We start from the raw sequence: 20776 nt of genomic DNA, 5'->3' as shown, positions 1-20776 counted from the left end.
TTTAGCTGGTCGTCCAGCCTGGTCAGCTGGTCAGTAGGCTGGTTTAAGAGGGGTTTTGGACACTTCTTTAGCTCGTCAGGCTGGTCTTAGCTGGCCAGGCTGGGAGACCAGCTAAGACCAGCTACCATTTACAACTTGTCTGTAAACATTTGAATGTGATATCTGACCATGTCCATATAATGAATGTCAGTCCAACAATCTTCCTTTGTGTTCCAAAGAAGAAAGAAAGTGACAACATGAGGAAAGTAAATGAAAATTTTTCATTTTGAGTAAACTATTGCTTAACTATTGCAATAAAGCTGGTGGAGTTATCCTGAAGCTGCTCTTGAAGCATCTTTATTGTGATGCAGGCATAAAAGTATTTCATCAATACGAATTAAAGAGCTTCACCTTACAGTGGTGAAATTCAGGTGTCGTTTAGAGTGTTGTAATTTATACTCTACATTGTTGTGCAGTATTTTCACTGGTCACATAAACTGGGTTTTAACAGTGACACACTTGTTTTCAAGTTCCAAGTGGAAGGCATAGTCTGTTGACACAAGGACCTCCTCTGTGCAGCATGTGTGCTCATCATGACAACACATGCATAACTAAACATCCTTGCTCTGTTGTCAAGGTCACCATGATGTCTTCCTCAATGCAATGACTCGACCAGAACTGTGAACTGAGAGGCGATTTAATTGCTGGAAAATGCTTAAAAACTTCAGAGTTGAATAGGATTTAACCAAAGAGTCATTCAAATTCCATTTAAAAATATGGCTTTTTACTGTTTTCTGCTGTCAAAGAGAGAGTATTTTGTGGTTTCTAATGGAAAGTTCCAAGTGGAAGGCATAGTCTGTTGACACAAGGACCTCCTCTGTGCAGCATGTGTGCTCATCATGACAACACATGCATAACTAAACATCCTTGCTCTGTTGTCAAGGTCACCATGATGTCTTCCTCAATGCAATGACTCGACCAGAACTGTGAACTGAGAGGCGATTTAATTGCTGGAAAATGCTTAAAAACTTCAGAGTTGAAAAGGATTTAACCAAAGAGTCATTCAAATTCCATTTAAAAATATGGCTTTTTACTGTCTTCTGCTGTCAAAGAGAGAGGATTTTGTGGTTTCTAATGGATATAAGTTTGCACTTCATAATAACATAATGTGTACACTTATAAACACAAAACTATGCACAAGACTATAATCTAAAAGCAAATCTCCAAGTATGGGGTGAAGTAGCAGCGCTTCCCAATTGCTCCATGGGACAAGATTCCCCAGACTATTGCAGAGCTGCAACTGAGCTACAAACAAATCTATAGTAACAAGCATTAGCAATCTGGCAATGAAGATTGGAAGCAATCTTCCAATGAAGGGAAGTGTGTAGCGGCCTAAAAACTAACCATGTACAGTATGTGGAAAATAATGTGTTTTTTTAACCTTAATCCGCATAAACACATTTCATTACACCAAATGCACAAATAATGTTCTTTTTAGCAACATCATATGGCCCCTTTAAAAGATGTATGTCCTGTGCTGAAATCAAGAAAATTTGTTTTTTTTTTAATCCATTTATGTTTTTTTATTTTTTCTTTCTTTTTTTAGATTTAATAATTATTGTAATTCAGAGTTATTATTCAATATGTCATCTTTGCATTTCATTAAAACATTATATCATTCAATTTAAAAGTTGCTATTATGACATATCTTTAATTACTACATATCTTTAATTTCTTCATAATATACTGGCAGTTAAATGCATATGTTTATATATGTCATATAATAAATTTACTTTTCAGATGAATCTCTTTTACTGGGATTCTCCTTTGTCTTTTGGTTATTCAATTATTTGACTAAATTGTAAAAATAAATGAAATTGCTGATTTTGTATTTTACATTAATGGCATTTACATTAATGGGTTTTTATTTATTTCCCTTAATAACACATTGGCTGATGCATCATCAATCCTGCACATGCTAAGCTTATATCTAAATATGTTCAACTTTAAAAATAAATGTATATTGTTAATTTCTTTACGTGTACTGTCATTAATTTGCATAACATTTATGTGTATAAAAAATTACATATAAAAATCAAGTGCTCAGTCGTTTACAGTGAGTATGGCATAACTCCCTTCCTAGTGTAATTCAGCTAAAAGCATCATGCAATCTGCATTTGTTAGACTTCCTTGGTGTCTATACTTAATACTGCCCTCTTCTGGATATGTGATATTTACTTTAATCCATAACACTTCTATAACTGTTGATGAAATATTTATCATATGTGCTGTGGGGAGTATACAAAACAGTCCTTCTGGTGTTTATATGTTACTGTAAAACCACTGGCCTTAAAATTACTTAAACCTTTATTAACAACTAATCCTTTTTGTATTTATTACATTTTTAAACTGGAAAAAGAACTACACTTTAAGATTATCAAGCAGTTTCATGCTGTTAATAACTAAAAATATGAATATGATTATGCATACTATAAGTTGAGTAGAAAATGTATACGTGCAGTCTGGCACTCTTGAGCATGGCGCTTGCTGAGAAACTTCAGCTCAGCTGCTAGAGAGCGATGACCTTGGCATTGGTTACTATGTTATCCTGCTATAAAAACATGAAAATAAGAGTCAGACAACAGACACACAAACCATACACTAATAATGATATTTATGTCCTTGCCCTCATATCTTTTTGCTTTACCATGGCTATTTCTCTTATTAGCATGAACAAACATGAAAAGAAAACATTTTATTTATAACACACAGATACTTTGCCCAACACACTAAATCATAACCAATAAAGGCATCAAGACAGTTATCCAAACCACTAGAAAAAGCAGGTTAACTTAAGGTTTACTGAACTGAAATGTCAGGAAATGCCCACATGCTGTAGTTTATTTACAAAGTTATGACATTTTTAGCTTATAGAAGTTAAACACTAGGAAGTTTTGAAAATTTGGTCAAGGTTTGTTTTTACTGTGAATTACTTAAAGTATACCACTATTGTATCTGTATATGGATTTTACAGTAATAATTTATTCACACAACATACTTAGTCTTCATTTATTGCTTCCAGACTCTTTTCTATTTATTCTGTGCTTTACTGTTGACCAATATGACCAATAACTTCACAAAATGTGATTATAAAAGGAATCATTCTTTGAGTTGTCATATTTCATACACCCTAGAAAGTGAAGACCTATTACATTACCAGGAAAGTCTGTGACTCATGGCTAGATTGCATTACTATTAAGCCGACTGGTGGATGGAGAAGAATGAGTCATTTAGTTACTTAGAATGACATGAGAAAAGACTGACTGACTGTGTGTGTGTGTGTGTGTGTGTGCGCGCGTTTTTGTGACAAATGAGGACATAAATTTGTATAATGACAAGGGTATGACATAGGTATTACAAGGAGAACGTGACTTTTCAGGACATTACCCCATGTCCCCACTTTTCAAAACGCTTATAAATCACACAGAATGGAGTGTATTGAAAATCTGAAATAGCACAAAGTTTCCTGTGAGGGGTAGGTTTAGGGGTAGGGTTGGTGTAGGACAATAGAATATACGGTCTGTACAGTAGATAAACCATTACGCCTATGGAATGTCCCCACTTTTCACAAAAACAAACCTGTGTGTGTGTGTGCGCGCTGAGGGATTGTGTGGGAGTTGTTTCAGTACTACAGCCTAAATGGTTGCTAAACAGATGAGCTCTTCAAACGCTTCTAGAGTTAAGTACATTTTGTTTTTCACATTTTTTGTGTGAAATAATACAAAATATGTCCAAAACACAATAATAAAAAATGTTGTTTTATATTAAATGAATGTTTATTATATTAAGTAGATTATTATTTTAGATTATTTATTTAGATTATAAATATAGATAATTTATCATTTATATTTTACCATTTATAATTATATTTATCATATAATATATTATTATTACTGTATTATTATTATTGTTACTATTACTATTTTAATTTTTTTATTTTCTTCACGATTTAAAGTCTGAGTCTGGGAGAAAAAAAATCTAGAAATAAAAGTCATAATAAAAGTAACAACTAAATGATGAAGGCATTATTAAAAGTGTTCAATACAGTTTTGATGTTGCTTTCATGTAACGAAAAGGTAGAATAGATTTAAATATAATATATTTATATATATATATATATATATATAGGTTAATATATATAGACATCTGAACGAATTATTTCATACTTATGTCTACATTTTGTGTGACATTCTGATGAGCCGCTGTTGTTATTGTGGCGGTCAGGGTCACGTGATGCGAAGGTGCGCACGTGTAAGTGACAGAGCCGCTCATGGAGAGAGAGAAGGGGAGGGGCGCGCTGTCATACCCGGAAGCGAGTTTACTAATCCTACTATGGGTAAGACTAGGCTCGTTAATATTTATTAGGTTGCTTGATTGGACGCTTCATGAGCATGCTGAATTAATATTAATGAGCTAGGACTTGGCCATAGTAGGATGTGTAATTTCACCACCCGCACAGTGTTTTATCAGATACGCAGCATTCTTACTCTTTGTTCACCAAGAATTGTAGGGACAGAAATTACAGTGTTGCCTGTGAAAACGTTGTTTTAATTATTTTTTACCATCTGAAATGGGCGAGCGGACACTGGAAATTCTTTATAATCGCTGCTGGTCTTTTATAGTGGCTTTACCGTCTAAAGGTAAGTAGCTACAGTAACTTAAGCCAAAATACGGCAATATTTCTATCCTCGTAGTTAAGATTTTGGTTTAACTTTATGAACAGACAAGTAATATTACCAGATTACCATGATGCATAGTATTATACAACTAGTCTAAATATTTAAAGCAATGTGTCTTAAACTAATGGATTGGGTGCCCAATCATTTCACTGGTTTAATTATGTTTTATTTCACGTACATCGTTATTTTTTGTTAAAATATATTTCAGAACGTTATGCATAAAGCTTTTGGCGTTCAAACTTTGTATATTAAAAATATATGCGTCTACAAATATATTTTATTGCACACATTTTATTAATATTTTATCCACAGGCCCATCTCATATTAATTAAAAATAATTATTTTAACGTTTGTCATTTTCGGTATATATAGCCTACACGTAATTTTTTAATTAATCGTTTTATCTTATGTTGGTTTATGACGGTCTGGACTTTGTTCTAAAGATAAATGTATTTCTTTCAGTATCAGTCAAAAGTTAATATAATTTTATTAGCTATTATTATTATTATTATTGTTGTTGTTTCATTACACTACATTTCATCTATCCATATGACATTATTAAAATTATAGAGAGTATGACTGCGCAGATTTATAATGTGCGTTAGTTTTAACGTGCCTAATAATGTTTTAGTGATGTTTTTTAATGTTTTAACCGATGTTACTCTGTCTTTAGACGCTCATAAACCCGTGCCCAGGAAATAAACAGCCATGGAAAGTAGTTAATTCTGTAATAAACAACTAATAAACCGAAGAAAAGGACCGTATTTGTGGTGTGCTGTGAAAGTTTACTGAGGAGCTTCGTGATAACAGCGCCGCCAGGAAGGCATGAGCAGAGCGGATTCTGCAGAAAATGAAGATTGGACGTGAGCTACGTGCGCATCCAGGAGTAGACGACATGACATGGAGAGACTGCAAAACACGAACCTGTTAAATACACACGCACGCCAGAGTATCTGTTCACCGCAAGAGAGAGTCACCAATGGCTGTTGTGAGTCTCACGCGGTGAGTACAATGGGTCTGAACGCGACCACGGCGGAGGAGCTGCTGGCAGGACATGCGTCTAGATCTGGATCCGGGATCAAGCTTTTGAAGGAGTCCAAGAGCGGCTTGCCTTTGTATAATGGTGGAGTGGTATCCCTTTCACCTACAGCTGAAGAAAGTTATCAATGTGTGCCTGCGCAGACGCAAAGCGGGTGTTTACATCCAAATAGACTAGTGGAGACCCCCAATGGGGGACTCACAGCTAATGGGGACAGGCCTTTGAAGAAGCCTTGTGGAGATGTGCGATTCAGACAACTCCTGCACCAGAGCAGAAAAGATGAGGAAAACAGAGACTTTGGGGCCCATGGTGGTTGTCCCACAATGGGATCTGGATCTAGCGGTTCTTCAGAAACGTCCCATGGACCGGACCCTCCGTATCCTCCGCTTGAATGCAAAAGGAGGAGGCTTGAAACGGACTCCAGAACAGACTCTAGTAAAAGCACAGGGGCTGTTACGCCCCTCGTAACCAATTACCAACACAAAACCGGTGGCGTTCCCAGCTCCATGTCATCCCCCGTTTGGGTCCATCACAATGGGCACAAAGTTGCAGTGAACCATGCATCCCCTGGCCAGGCCGAGGTGCGGTCCGCGCCGCCTGCGGTGGCCACCAGTGCAGACTGGTCTCCAGAGCACATGGCTCAGCAGTACATAGTTCCTTCTATGAAGTTTTACGGCATTTGTGTCAAAGATGGCTTCCTGGGCGATCGACTGGGCTGTAAGGTTCTGGAGGAAGTGGAGACTCTAAATAACAGCGGGAAGTTCCGAGGAGGCCAGTTGGTCAGCAAAAAAAACATCCCATCTAAGAACATCCGTGGAGACCAGATAGCCTGGGTCGAAGGCAACGAGCCCGGCTGCGAGAACATTGGAAGCCTCATGGCTCACATTGATGAGGCCGTCATGCGCAGTGCGGCCAATGGACAGCTGGGGAATTATGTCATAAATGGCCGCACCAAGGTGAGTGAGAGGCGATGAGGTGGCATATCTGTGCTTAAAAATGACAATCCTGTTTTCATTTACTCATGTCGCTCCAAAACTATAACTTTCTTTCTTCTGTGGAACATAAAAGAAGATATTTTGTGAAGCAATGGAAGTCAATGGTGTAACTAAATTGTCAAAAACATGCTTCGAAATATTAAAAAATATGCCTTCTAGCAGTATAAAGAAAGTCATACAGGTTAGAAATGACATGAGGGTGGAGAAAGTGATGACAGAATTATAATTTTTGGGTGAAATATTGTTTTTGTTTGGACCATGTGTGGTAACACTTGGAATAGCTGTCACACTTTTACTGCAGTAAACATTTCTCGGGGTAGGTTTACTTTGTGAAAGTCAATATCTGTATAGGCACAAAGAAAAAAAAACTATTTAAAATTTCAACCATTATTGCACATGAAAATAAGATATAGTTTATTTACAAACTATATGGGGTAAGTTGTCACAATGAAACTATCTATAACTGTAAATGACTAACCATAAAACAGGCTTTTCAGCAAACAATGGTATAAAATGAACATCTAAAATGTGACAAAGTGCCCTGACCTTACAGTACATGCAAAACATTCTTGTTAAAGGGATAGTTCACCCAAAAATGAATTTTGTTTTTTTTTATTTACTCACCCTCAGTTGTTTCAAACCTGTATGAATTTCTCCCTTCTGTTGAACACAAAATAAGATATTTTAAAGAATGTTGGTAACCGAACAGTTGCTGGTGGCCATTAACTTCCCTAGTATTTTTTCCATACTATGGAAGTCAGTGGCTACTAGCAACTGTGGATACAAACGTTCTTCAAAATGTCTTCTGTTCAAAAGAAAAAAGAAACGCATAACAGGTTTGGAACAACATGACTCATCATCATGAGTAAATGATGACAGAATTTCCATTTAAGATCTAAAATCTTACCCGAATAGCATGGTTTTATTGTGTTGACAGGTTTATCCAACATCTGGTGCAAATTTAAGACGATTTTTTTTTTTGCTCACATGTGATCTGTTTTTCTCATGACAGTGTGAACAGCACAAATCACATGGAATCTGATCTTTTCAATTCCAATTCCGATACTAAATCCGATACAGGTCAGTTTTGCAATGCAACTGCAGTCTGAACAGTCATATCTGAATTCATGTGACTTTTACGTCACTCTTGATCAACATTTGTCCCGATTCTGCACTCAAGGGAGTCACTTCAAAGATTTTACATACCCAAAGTTATCAAGACAGTTGCGAATGGTAGTCAGTAGAAGTACAGTGATGTGTCAAAACTCACAAGTATTACAGTGACAACTCTATTTACAAGCAAAACATGGGGGCTCGTATAAAAGTTTCAAAACTCTGCTCTCTTCTGTCACATCCTTGTCTTTATTTTCGCTGTCTTCTGTGGCAGATCACACTATAAATAAACGCATAACCGCTTACTTTATGTCCTCCGTGTTTACTTCCGCATGACAGCTCAAGTGTTGCCAAGTCCACAGTTTTCCTGCAGAATTAGTAATTGGCAACTACTGTTGCCGTGTGTTGTTTTTCAACTCTGGGTTAAAGTGACCCCACTAACGCGATATTTACCTCCCCAGAACACGACTGGGCTAGTTTTGGACTAGTTTTGAGAAGCAATTGCCTTCTGTTGAACACAAAATAAGATATTTTAAAGAATGTTGGTAACCGAACAGTTGCTGGTGGCCATTAACTTCCCTAGTATTTTTTCCATACTATGGAAGTCAGTGGCTACTAGCAACTGTGGATACAAACGTTCTTCAAAATGTCTTCTGTTCAAAAGAAAAAAGAAACGCATAACAGGTTTGGAACAACATGACTCATCATCATGAGTAAATGATGACAGAATTTCCATTTAAGATCTAAAATCTTACCCGAATAGCATGGTTTTATTGTGTTGACAGGTTTATCCAACATCTGGTGCAAATTTAAGACGATTTTTTTTTTTGCTCACATGTGATCTGTTTTTCTCATGACAGTGTGAACAGCACAAATCACATGGAATCTGATCTTTTCAATTCCAATTCCGATACTAAATCCGATACAGGTCAGTTTTGCAATGCAACTGCAGTCTGAACAGTCATATCTGAATTCATGTGACTTTTACGTCACTCTTGATCAACATTTGTCCCGATTCTGCACTCAAGGGAGTCACTTCAAAGATTTTACATACCCAAAGTTATCAAGACAGTTGCGAATGGTAGTCAGTGGAAGTACAGTGATGTGTCAAAACTCACAAGTATTACAGTGACAACTCTATTTACAAGCAAAACATGGGGGCTCGTATAAAAGTTTCAAAACTCTGCTCTCTTCTGTCACATCCTTGTCTTTATTTTCGCTGTCTTCTGTGGCAGATCACACTATAAATAAACGCATAACCGCTTACTTTATGTCCTCCGTGTTTACTTCCGCATGACAGCTCAAGTGTTGCCAAGTCCACAGTTTTCCTGCAGAATTAGTAATTGGCAACTACTGTTGCCGTGTGTTGTTTTTCAACTCTGGGTTAAAGTGACCCCACTAACGCGATATTTACCTCCCCAGAACACGACTGGGCTAGTTTTGGACTAGTTTTGAGAAGCAATTGGGTGGATTTTGTTGTGAAAACCTGGCAAACATGTTTGTATTGTTCTTTTGGGCATGCGGGTCAATTCAGAACCATGATCTGTTCACACTGGAAATCTGATATTGGCCACATTTAAAATAACAATGTGAGCAGCTATACAAAAAAATTGGATCTGAGCAATAATCAGAATTGAGCAGCACTAAGGCTCGCCGTGTGAACGTAACTTAAGTTGCGGTCACATTTACCATTGATAATGAAATTTTGCCGGCAAAATCCAGTCATTTCAATAGGAATCAATGGAATCTGAAATTTTGTTTAAGGGTGAAGAAGTTCCCCACATAGGTTTCATATCACGTTCAAGTTTTTCAACAGAAAGCTGCTTGATCTGAAAATGACTTCTGTGTGAGTTTTACTTTGTCTATCACTACACTATTGACAGTGGACAATGGACATCTTTTGAAGTACAAAATTGAGCTGAAAATTCACGAATGTCACCTCGCCTTTATAGTTTCAGAGATCTAGCCAACATCTATGTGTGACAGCTTTCCCCTTTATTCAATTTGTTAATATCAGTAGATGCTAGTTTAGCTATTACTTTAAGGCTAAAACTGGCACACACAGTCACCAGCAGACAGTGCACAACTGCATTCAGGAAGTTGCGGTTGAGTGTATCAGACAAGATATTGACTGTCTGTGTTGTGTTTCTCACTGTTACACCGTTCTCAACTACCAGTCTGAGAAATGCAGTCGTATCTGATCCCAGTTCAGTGTTTCTCTGGCTTTGAAGACTCCTCTGTCAGTCTATCAATCTCCAGCCCATATACAAACAACATATTCTTGCTGCCACTAAAGTGCATCGCTTGCGTGTAAGGTGTGTGTGCATGCTTGTATATACAGTATGCTCATTGTGCTCGTGAGACCGTATCAGAGCTTATCAGACAAAAATCGCAAAAACAAACCCTGGATCTGAAAATGAGAATTACATTTTTTGTCAGGTTGAAATATGAGAGTAATTGAGACTTTCTGACATCACAAACAGTTGAGAAAACAAGTTGCTCAGTTAGTATGCGAGTATTACTCTACAAACATACACCTTTGTTTACGTTTGTGTGTTGCTCTGCAACCACTTTGTTGCAACCACAACTGTTTCTGAGGAACTACATTGATTGGTGGAAGAATAATGTTTTTATTAATATCATTACACTTTATTTGCTCTGTTTTATTTTGTGAAACCTTACTATGGAATAACCGTTTTATAAAAGCAATAAGCCCCGTGAAGCCGTGGTTTACAGTGAATTTATAACAGCTAAGGGGGTGCCTTTTTATTTTAAACGTTTTTTTGTAAATGTAAAGTCTCTAATGCTCACCAAGCCTGCATTTATTTAATGCAAAATACAGTAAAATGGTAATATTGTGGAATTTTATTAAAAAGAACTGTTTGCTATTTGAATATATTTTAAAATGTAATTTATCCATGTGATGCAAAGCTGAATTTTCAGCATCATTACTCCAGTCTTCAGTGTCACGTGATCCTTCAGAAAACAGCTGTGCTGTTTCATATTTTTGAAGAAACCATGATACACTATGATTCAAAAGTTTGTGGTAAAAAAAAATAGTGGTCTAATGGTTAGAGAGTCGGACTCGTAACCCAAGGTTGCGGGTTCGAGTCTCGTACCGGCAGGGATTGTAGATTGTAGGTGGGGGGAGTGAATGTACAGCACTCTCTTCCACCTTCAGTACCATGACTGAGGTGCCCTTGAGCAAGGCACCGAACCCCCAACTGTGTTCACGGTGTGTGTTCTCTGCTGTGTGTGTGCACTTTGGATGGGATAACTGAAAAAATATACTCAAGTAAAAGTACCATTACCTTCCAAAAAATGTAGTGTGAGTAGAGTAAAAGTACTTGTCCAAAAAACTACTTGAGTAAGAGTAAAAGAGTAGCCTATTTAAAAGTACTCATGAGATGAAAGTTATTCTCAGTACAATCATCCCCATTTAAATCAGAGTTTGAAAAAATAGATTTAAAATCATGTGTCAGGCCACTGAGACAGCATGCTGTTGTTGCACATAAAATATTAATGTTTAGAACAGTGCAAATACAAACACCATTAGAAACTCATAGTTCAGCATCACACACCATGATATGGGTTCAAATGAGAGCCCATTTCTCTCCAAAACGGTGCCAGTTTTAGCGTTTTGCAATAAAGAAATAAAAATAAGTAAACTTGATCATTTATGTTACAATTTTAACATAAATGCACATTGTTCTAGAAGGATGGCAAATCGTTTTGCTGATAATACAATTTGTAAGGAAAAATGCACTAAATAGCGAGTTATTTCTGGGGAAACTTTTTCAAAGGAAAACACACACAAACACACGCATGTCTCTTTGCTGAGCCGCGGCGGTCACGGTGAATCAGCAGCATCCACAACTGAACGGAACAAAAAGTGTAAGTAAAAGTAAAAGTACACAATTTTTCAACTACTTAAAAAAAGTACAATTACTGATAAAACCTACTTAATTACTGTAACGTGAGTATTTGTAATTCGTTACTTCACACCCCTGATATGTCACTATATATGTTAAATGAATGCAGAGTGAGCATAAGAGACTTAAATATTCCGACTACTAGCGTAGCTTCCATGCATTATTGAGTCTCTGTATCTGAATACACAGTAATTTTTATAGCTGCGGGAGTGTTATGAATGCAAAGCCAGACTACAGCTCAGGACCATGTGGAAATTCTTGTAATCACATCCCGTCATTGCTGTTGCAGTTAGAAACCTGATCTGGATGACCTTTTTATGAATCTCAGGACGGTGTCAGCATGTTCACTGCAGCTCTTTCGTTAGAGCTCTTTTCTCCTCCCGCATGAGTCTTCTGTTCAGTGGGTCGGATCAGTCGCTGTTCTCGCATCAGCTCGCATCAGCCTTAATCTGCAGTGAATACTTTTTGCTTTTACCTTACAGTATGTCACACCAGTGTAAGATTGCTGCTTGCATGTGTAAATGATCAGAGGTTTGAGAAGAAGTCAGTGTTGATGTGCGACTTCACACCTGTGTTCAGTCATACGTTTATGCCTGGAGGAAAAATCTCATACCGCAAACCTCGGAATGGGAACGCTATACTATGACATTCACATGCTTTTGCAAAAGGTTGACGAGGGCTTGATATTTAGTAGTTCTTCAACTTTTGATAATCAGTTAGTTTGTTGTTTATTTTGGTTGAATAGAGTTTTGTTTTTGTTTTTTTTTGGTAATAGATCCAGTGCTCTCCTTCAAACAGTGTTTTAAAGTTTTGTGGAATATATGATATAATTCAGTTATTTGCGTTTGGCTTTTAGTGCACATAGTCTTTTAACCAATTTGGAGGATATCTCTCACCGCTGAAGACGAGGTGAAACACAATCACCAGGTCCAGATCTGTGTACCTGGACCTGCTCGTGAGGGGGCTGCATAAGCCAATCAGTCACATCGACTCTGTTCGATCCAGCAGGAGACAGCACCAGTTGTGATGCATGTCATTTTCTACCGTCCGAAAGGATGAAAGTATTCCTTCCCACCTGCTTTCTGATCTCTTTTGGCTCTGAAAATCCTGGGTGTCCTTTTGGCACATGCCATGGAAGCTTAACATGCACTTTGTCCCCTTGTTTTAGAAGAGTCAAGTCAAGTAACTTTTATTTATATAGCGCTTTATACAATACTGATTGTGTCAAAGCAGCTTTACAGTGTCAAACAGGAAAATAGTTTGTCAATAACGCAAGACCATAACAAAGAGTCATTTTTCCAGCTAAAGTCATGTCATCATCCAGTTCAGTTCTATATTTATTTAAATTTTTTTGGGTGAACTATCCCTTTAATGACAAACTGGCAGCATGTTTAGTACTATAGTTTGCTGTCACAGCACGCATCTAATATACAGGCATGCATGCGTTTTTCTCTCGACTGTTTACCTTCACTTTAGACATAACCAACTGCTTATATGTAAACCTTGCGTGTTTTTATTGGCACAATCAGATGCAAAAGATAACTTAGTCTAGTAATTAGGCACTGTTTGACAGGCTTTTTTGTGTTTTTTTTTTAGTCCAGAATCCTGCAGACATTGCAGAACGGCTTTCAGGGAGTGTTCGTGCTCCTCAGCAGTAAGTTGCCACGTTTGGTAGATCTTGCAATAAAATGCACATCATTTTCTGGAATGCCGACGGAGCCGAGGCCAATCCGTACATCCTAGTAGTACATCCTAGTAATCCTGAAAGCAGTTAAGTCTCTACTCTCAGGGTGCAACATGACCTGATGGTACGCTCTTTGAAGATCAATAGTCGAGAATAATGTAGCCACACTAAGTAGTGAGAGCAACTCATATGTGGTAGTTCATATGTGGCAATGGATAACTGTCAGTCATGATAGCTTTATTGGGTTCTCTAAGATCAACACAAGTGGATGCCACCCATTTTCTTTTGCGTGACAACGATCGGGGAAAGCCAGGGAGACGCATCCATTTTTTCAATTACCCCTTCTTTGAGAAGGTGATCCAACTCTTTGGAAACAGCAGAGCACACAAACAGAGGTAAGCGGCGGTTTTTGATGGACCAGAGCAACATTTCCTAAGAGCTTAACTTTGTGAACAAAACCTTTTGCGCATCCCGGTGCGCTCGGAGGTGTGGCTGGTCCTGAAAGGCACATTACAGCAGCAGAAGGAACCTGAGATCCAGTAGTAAGAAGGGGAGAAAGCAAGTGTTGACCCTCAAAGCACAGGTGTAATCCTTTTACTAGATCCATGCCCAGCAATGCAATGCCTGAATCAACTGTGAAAAGTTTCGCGGAACATGTGGCAGTATCTCTAGACACAGTAACGGGTAAGCAACCCAATACTGGGATCGGTGCAAGTGAGTATGTGACCAGGGCAAGCAGTAGGTGTCTGAAGAGGCACAGAATTAAAATTGGCATCGTATATTGACTTTGGCTGGAGACGAATGAGCCAGTATCCACCATCAACTAAACCTCTACAGTATCAGAAGCTGTTATGGAAACAGGGCAAACAATTTTAATTGTTGTTGCTTGTCATGCATGTAAAGAACAGTACTCAGGCAGTTGGATCTCATGCACTGAACTTGTGTCAGTCGATCGACACACATGGGCAAAATGTCCCATTTTCTTGCAATTTTTACATTTTGCACGGATAGCAGGGCAGTGTTGTGCATTGGCCAAATGTTTATCAGACCCACAGCGGTAGCATGTGAAGGAAAACGAAGTTGAAGGTAAAGAGCCAGAGGAAGAAGGCTTGGGGTGTTTGCGTGATACGTTATGCCGCCTCCGACCCACAGCATCATGTGACTGAGACTGTACGGCTTGCACAGATATAGCCTGGTCCCCTGCGATACTTTTTGCTTGTTCACTCGCAGCCTCAATCTGAGTAGCGATTGTAATTGCCTTTGATAAGGTCAAATCAGTTTCGAAAAACAGCCTTTCACGTATGTGGTGACTTGCCACATGTTCGATTAAGTGGTCCCTGATCATGTCATCTGTATTAGCGCCAAACTCACATTTGGAATCCAAGTCTCTTAAAGCATCTGCCATCAGTGGTTCAATCTGAATTTTATGAAGTGACGAGAATAGTACTCGTTAAAATGCCCCGATACCAAACTTCGATACCACACAGCATGTGACAAGTGCCATATTCAGACAAAGAAACACCGACAACAGAACAACAGACCGCAGAATGGAGTTATTAGAGATTAAGGATGTCTACGAAGTATATGTATGCAATGAATATAATGTTAAGCATTCAGTATTAACGGCTGTATAGCTGATGTGCGTGAGCTGATGAGCAAAGCACGCTGAGTGGATTGAGCGCGCGGCGGCGCAGATGCGCGAGCTTGTCGAGTGAATATACCTTTCTCACAGACATCACTGGAAAGTTTGTAGTTCAGCAGTAATATATCAAAAACAAGTAAAACAATGCACAAGTTACTTAACGGTAAGGAGGGAGGGAGAGAGAGAGAGCGCGCACTTCTCTTGTGTGATCTTCGATGTTCAGTCACTGAGCACACGCATCATTTGGATTAAAACTAAATCTTAAAAATAAGACCATTTATAGGGGCATTCACTATAAACAATTTATTTTTAACCGTAGGCATACACGACTTTCTGGCGAAAGTGAATCTAACAGCCTGTGTGAAATGCGCTAGGCTGTACTACTTGTTACTCTCATACCGTACCAGTACAAATACGTGCACGCGTTGCGCGTGTTTTGCTTGCTTCATGAGTGTTGCTGCATTATATGAGTGGCTTTTGAATATAAACCGCAGCACGTTTCAGATGAAAAAACGCGACTTCCATTTCTGAAAATATCACAGTTAGGAGATTTATAACGAGTGGTTCCCTGCATTATTACAGCAAAGCACGTGATTACAGTACTAAGCCGCTGCAATGGAGCAGCTCTAATGTTACGTTACACGTAATAAATGTTGGATTGGCCATCAAGATCAAGAAATGCATTATTGATTGTTGCCTGGAAATGAGTCATGAGGGGAGTGGTTCCGACATCATGCTGAAAATCAATATTCAGAATTTCAGACATTTCAAATGTTAAATGTGTTAATTCTTAATGCATGAGCAATTGTAAGTTGTTGTAGTGTTTTTGTGCATTTGCTCCACTGCAAGGACTGCAAAAAAAAAAAAAGAACTGCAGAACTACAAACCACCTCATCCATTTCTTTCAGCGTTGAACAGCATGCATTACATTTCTAAAATAATACTCAAATGGCATTTATCTCAACAAAGATAATAAAATGACTGAAAGTTATCTGTGGACCAGAGTACCAAAGCACTGCAACATAACTTGCGACATCTTTTAAGGACATGCCCACAATGTTTCTGGAACATTAGCTAAAAAAAAGTATGTGTATGTGCTGTGTTTGCTGGGAGGATGTTTAAATGTTTGAACTGGAAAACAAGACAAAAAATAGCTAAGAAAAGAAAAGGATGTAGTTCCCTCGACGCAGGATCTCTAGGATATGACTTCATGTTGTGTGGTCATGACATAAGGATGCCATTACCTCGACAAAATGATCTTGTGGAGTTAATGAGCTAAATTATTGTTTATGGGTAACCTTATTGTCATCATTTGTGTTAGTAATTAACAGCAATAATCATGCAAGAAAAAAAAAGTAGGTTGCTTTTACACTTATACTGTACATTATATTTCACCCCAACATAAAATAAAGTCAAAATGTAATTTAGTTTGTAGTTTTCAAATATATTCAATACAATAATACTTCACAAGTCATTTTACAATTAAAATGTAATGTATGGAGGTAGACTAGTAAAGATAACTGAATGCCACAATGTAATCTTTCTCATTTTGGTTGACATTCGTAAAATGCTTGAGATTCGCCCTTCCAGCTGTATTTTGGTGTTTTTCCACAAGATGGTGCTCTTCACCAGATAATGAATGATGACTGACCAGCTCAATCACATTGATCAGGCAAGAGTATACATATAGAAAATATATATGTTTATACTATAGTATTTCACAGGATCGTGACCTTAAAACATCTTTAATATAGCAGCATAATGAGGAGGAATTAGTACAGAGATTTATTTTAATGAGTGACCAAATGTATTCCACTCGGACAGTGTCAAAAACATAACTCTCCAAGCCATTAAAGCTGTTTACAGATGTTAAAAGTCAAATACAAGATCAGAGACACACTTTCTAATGAGAATTATGGCTTATTCGGCAACAGACAATTTAAAAAATAAAGACCAGAACTTCGCCTGAGAAATACAGTTCTCATCTGATAACCGAAAATGTGAAAAAGTCTTTAAAAAAACAATTTTGCATGAATTTTACAGCAAGTTTGCATTCTAACAGACATGACATTGGATACATACCTTTCTATCAAAGTTATCTAACATTATCAAGCTGAATTTGTTCTGACACAGTTTAACTCTGAGTTCTTGTCATATTTTATTACCATTTTCTAAACTATAGCGAATAAACTGTGATAATGTGAGAAATGTTAAAGGTGTCCAAATAAATTTTGGTTTGACTGTATCTATTTGATAAATGAAGCTAACCAACTAACATTATACATGCTCTTTTGTTTTCTGTACCCAATATAAAAAAAATGTACAAATGCAATACAAATATCGGTATCGGTACTCGGTATCGGCAAGTACCAAAAATAAAAGTATCGGTATCGGGCGAGTACTGGAAAAAGTGGTATCGGTGCATCCCTAATATTCAAGGTTACATAAATGCCTTAAACACTGATCTTTAATTGTGTAAAGGTCACAACTGGCACAAATATCTTGTAAGCCAAAACCTTGAATGCAATCTTCATTCTAGCAGTTAATACATTGTCTACATGTTTGTTTAGGTTTGATATCAAAACCGGATAAAGCCCAAGTGATTTTAAAAATGCATGTAAACACAGTTTACTTTCATTGTGGGGTGTTTATCAAGAGCTGATGGTTATCAGAGTGTTGCTGTTTATTTGAATGTCACACATTGTCTACTGTTTTCATTATCATTATTAATTAGTTGTTGCAACCCTAATATTTAGGTAATTTTGGAGTGTTGATAGCACTTTTTGATTCTAGAAATATGTTGAACCGGTTAAAGCAAGGCTATGTAAATTGTCCCAGAGAGTAAAGAACATTTCAATAATAAAGCCACATCAAAAAGGTTGCAGCTTTTCCCATTGCATCAGAATGGCTCTGGTCTCACATCTCTGTTCCTCTGGGGCCGCGTAACTCCCTCGTTTTCTCTCCAGTGCTCTGATTGTCCTTGATCAACCCTCCCATTAGTTCTCTTTTTCCTCTCCGTCTCCTCTCCCGAGCCTTATCAGACCCCTTACTTTTTAGCCGGCCAAAATATTTCTCACCGTTACCCTGGAAACAAGACATGTAGCACGGTGTATGCTGCAGGAGTGTGGGTGCCCGTGCCCATCTTCCTTTCTCTCTAATCCAGTGCTTTCAGAGAAAGGTTTCATTCTAGTATGCATAGAAATCATTCGATTTTGGGAAGACGTGACTGGGGAAAGGATAAAAAGGAGGGAACAGCATCAGCCACATGGCAGACTTCACATGCCCCTCCCAGAGAGAGGAACGTACCAAACAAAACATCACTAGCATTACTTTATTTGCATTCATCCACTTAATAACTAATAGCATAAGGTCCGAGTCAGAAATTAATGGGAGCTTTAGGCTAAAGTATTACTGTATGTGTTCTAGGAATTTAAGATTCAGTTAGACATTACTGTAAAATAAACTGTCAAGATGAGTAAGTAACCACCCAGAACATCCTATAGCATTCACATGCTGAAAACTACTCAGAGTACCTTAGCAACCATCCACAACGCCCTAGCATTGTGGTTGTGAGTCTTGCATGAGCAAACAGTCCTCTTTCTTAAAGGGGTAGTTTACACAAAAATGAAATTCCTATTTTCATTTACTCACCCTCATGTTGTTTCAAACCTGCATGGTTTTCTTTCTTCTGTGGAACACAAAATAACATATTTTGGAGAATTTTGATACATTTTGGTGACCGTTGACTTCCAAAATATCCTTCTAAAATATTTCTCAAAATATCTTTTTGTTCCACAGAAAAAAATATGTGATGTTTTGAAAAATGTGTAAATCATTCATAAAGCTTTTTTTTTCTTTTTACATTTTTTTTACATTTCTGTGGGACAATATAAGCAAGCTTCATAAATGAGAGACATAAATGATGCATGTTATTTATTTAATTTTAAAGGGGTCATATGATGCGATTTCAAGTAAAATAAAATATTTTGGAGAATTTTGATACATTTTGGTGACCGTTGACTTCCAAAATATCCTTCTAAAATATTTCTCAAAATATCTTTTTGTTCCACAGAAAAAAATATGTGATGTTTTGAAAAATGTGTAAATCATTCATAAAGCTTTTTTTTTCTTTTTACATTTTTTACATTTCTGTGGGACAATATAAGCAAGCTTCATAAATGAGAGACATAAATGATGCATGTTATTTATTTAATTTTAAGTTACAAAACTAATAAGGTGTGGTGTAAAAATGGCACAAAAAAAATTTGCAATAAACGTTAATTACATGGTTTACAAAGTAACATTCCTTTTTAAAGAATTTTTTTTTTTTTAACTTAATCAGAATATGGACCTGAATCAGATAATGACGTGCATGTAAATGTCAGTTAGTTCAAAGGTAAATTCCACTTTTCTTCTACTCTGAATTTGTTTTTGTAGGCCTGATGTGTGTGTGTGTTCTGGAGTGTGTGTGTGTCCTTATCTAACCCTTATGTCCTACTTATCCCGTGCGCTCTCATCATCAGGTTAACACTCTTTTATCTCAGCACAACCTGTACTCAATATCTACATGACTATCAAGGCTTGAAAGGATCTTACATGATCAAAACAATGTTGCTTTAAAGTGGTCATATGATGCTGCTAAAAATAACATTATTTGGTGTATTTGGTGTAATGAAATGTGTTTATGCGGTTTAAGGTTAAAAAAACACATTATATTCCACATACTGTACAATAAATTATAATAAATCTAAATATAGTCTTATTTATATCAGTATGTTTTTTTAAATGTTTTCGAAAGAATGTTTGTTGAATATGTTTACGAAGGCTGCATTTATTTGATCAAAAGTAAAGTAAAACAGTAGTATTTTGAAATACTATTACAATTCAAAATAACTGTTTTCTGTAAAACAGTATACATTATATTTTTAAATAAATAAATTATATTTATAATATATAATAAATTGTAATATATTTTAAAGTTAATTAAATATAATATATTTATAATATATAATAATATATAATTATGATATATTTTAAAATATACTCTATTCCTGTGATAATTTATTCCTGAATTTTCAGCATCATCATGATCCGTCAGAAATCATTCTAATATGCTGATTTGGTGCTCAAGATTAATTTCGTATCGTTATTTAAAAAAATAATAATAATAATCTTACTTTTGAACAGTAGTGTAAATCAAAGAAAAATGTTATAAAAAATCTTTCAACAACATTTTTAATTTAAGTGGTGTAATCATTCATATATATAAAGTTTTTTTTTTAAATAATTATGACATTTTTTAAAGTAACAATTTTTGTTTTATGTATTTTATTTAATATATATAATTGATGTATTTTATTTCATAACATTTGACAACCTGAAAAAAAAAAAAATAGTTTTAAGTTATTTTGTTTTAGAAGCTATAATAAAAGTACTACACTAAGTTTTTGTGTTAGTGAGGCCAGCAGGGGGTGCTCACCCTGTGTTCTGTGTGGGTCCTAACGCCCCAGTGTAGTGACGGGGACACTATACTGACAAAAAGCACTGTCTTTCGGATGAGACGTTAAACCGAGGTCCTGACTCTCTGTGGTCATTAAAAATCCCAGGATGTCCTTCGAAAAAGAGTAGGGGTGTAACCCCGGCATCCTGGCCA

The 20776-nt window shown here is 36.8% G+C and overlaps 1 protein-coding gene across 1 annotated transcript in view; it reads left to right on the top strand.

The window, feature by feature from the left end:
• The first annotated feature begins 4451 nt into the window (after positions 1-4451).
• egln2 (egl-9 family hypoxia-inducible factor 2) overlaps positions 4452-20776 on the top strand; it is a 24745-nt gene continuing 8420 nt past the window's right edge. The window contains exons 1-2 of the mRNA XM_016534063.1: positions 4452-4679; positions 5392-6713. Of these exons, the coding sequence (XP_016389549.1) occupies positions 5619-6713 (1095 nt within the window). The 5' untranslated portion in view covers positions 4452-4679; positions 5392-5618. The remainder of the gene's footprint in view (positions 4680-5391; positions 6714-20776) is intronic.

Source organism: Sinocyclocheilus rhinocerous, unplaced genomic scaffold, assembly GCF_001515625.1.
Source record: "Sinocyclocheilus rhinocerous isolate Xijiao unplaced genomic scaffold, SAMN03320098_v1.1 scaffold996, whole genome shotgun sequence".
Lineage (NCBI taxonomy): Eukaryota > Metazoa > Chordata > Actinopteri > Cypriniformes > Cyprinidae > Sinocyclocheilus > Sinocyclocheilus rhinocerous.
Note: the sequence above shows the minus strand (reverse complement) of the source record. Positions and strands in the feature narration are given on the sequence as shown.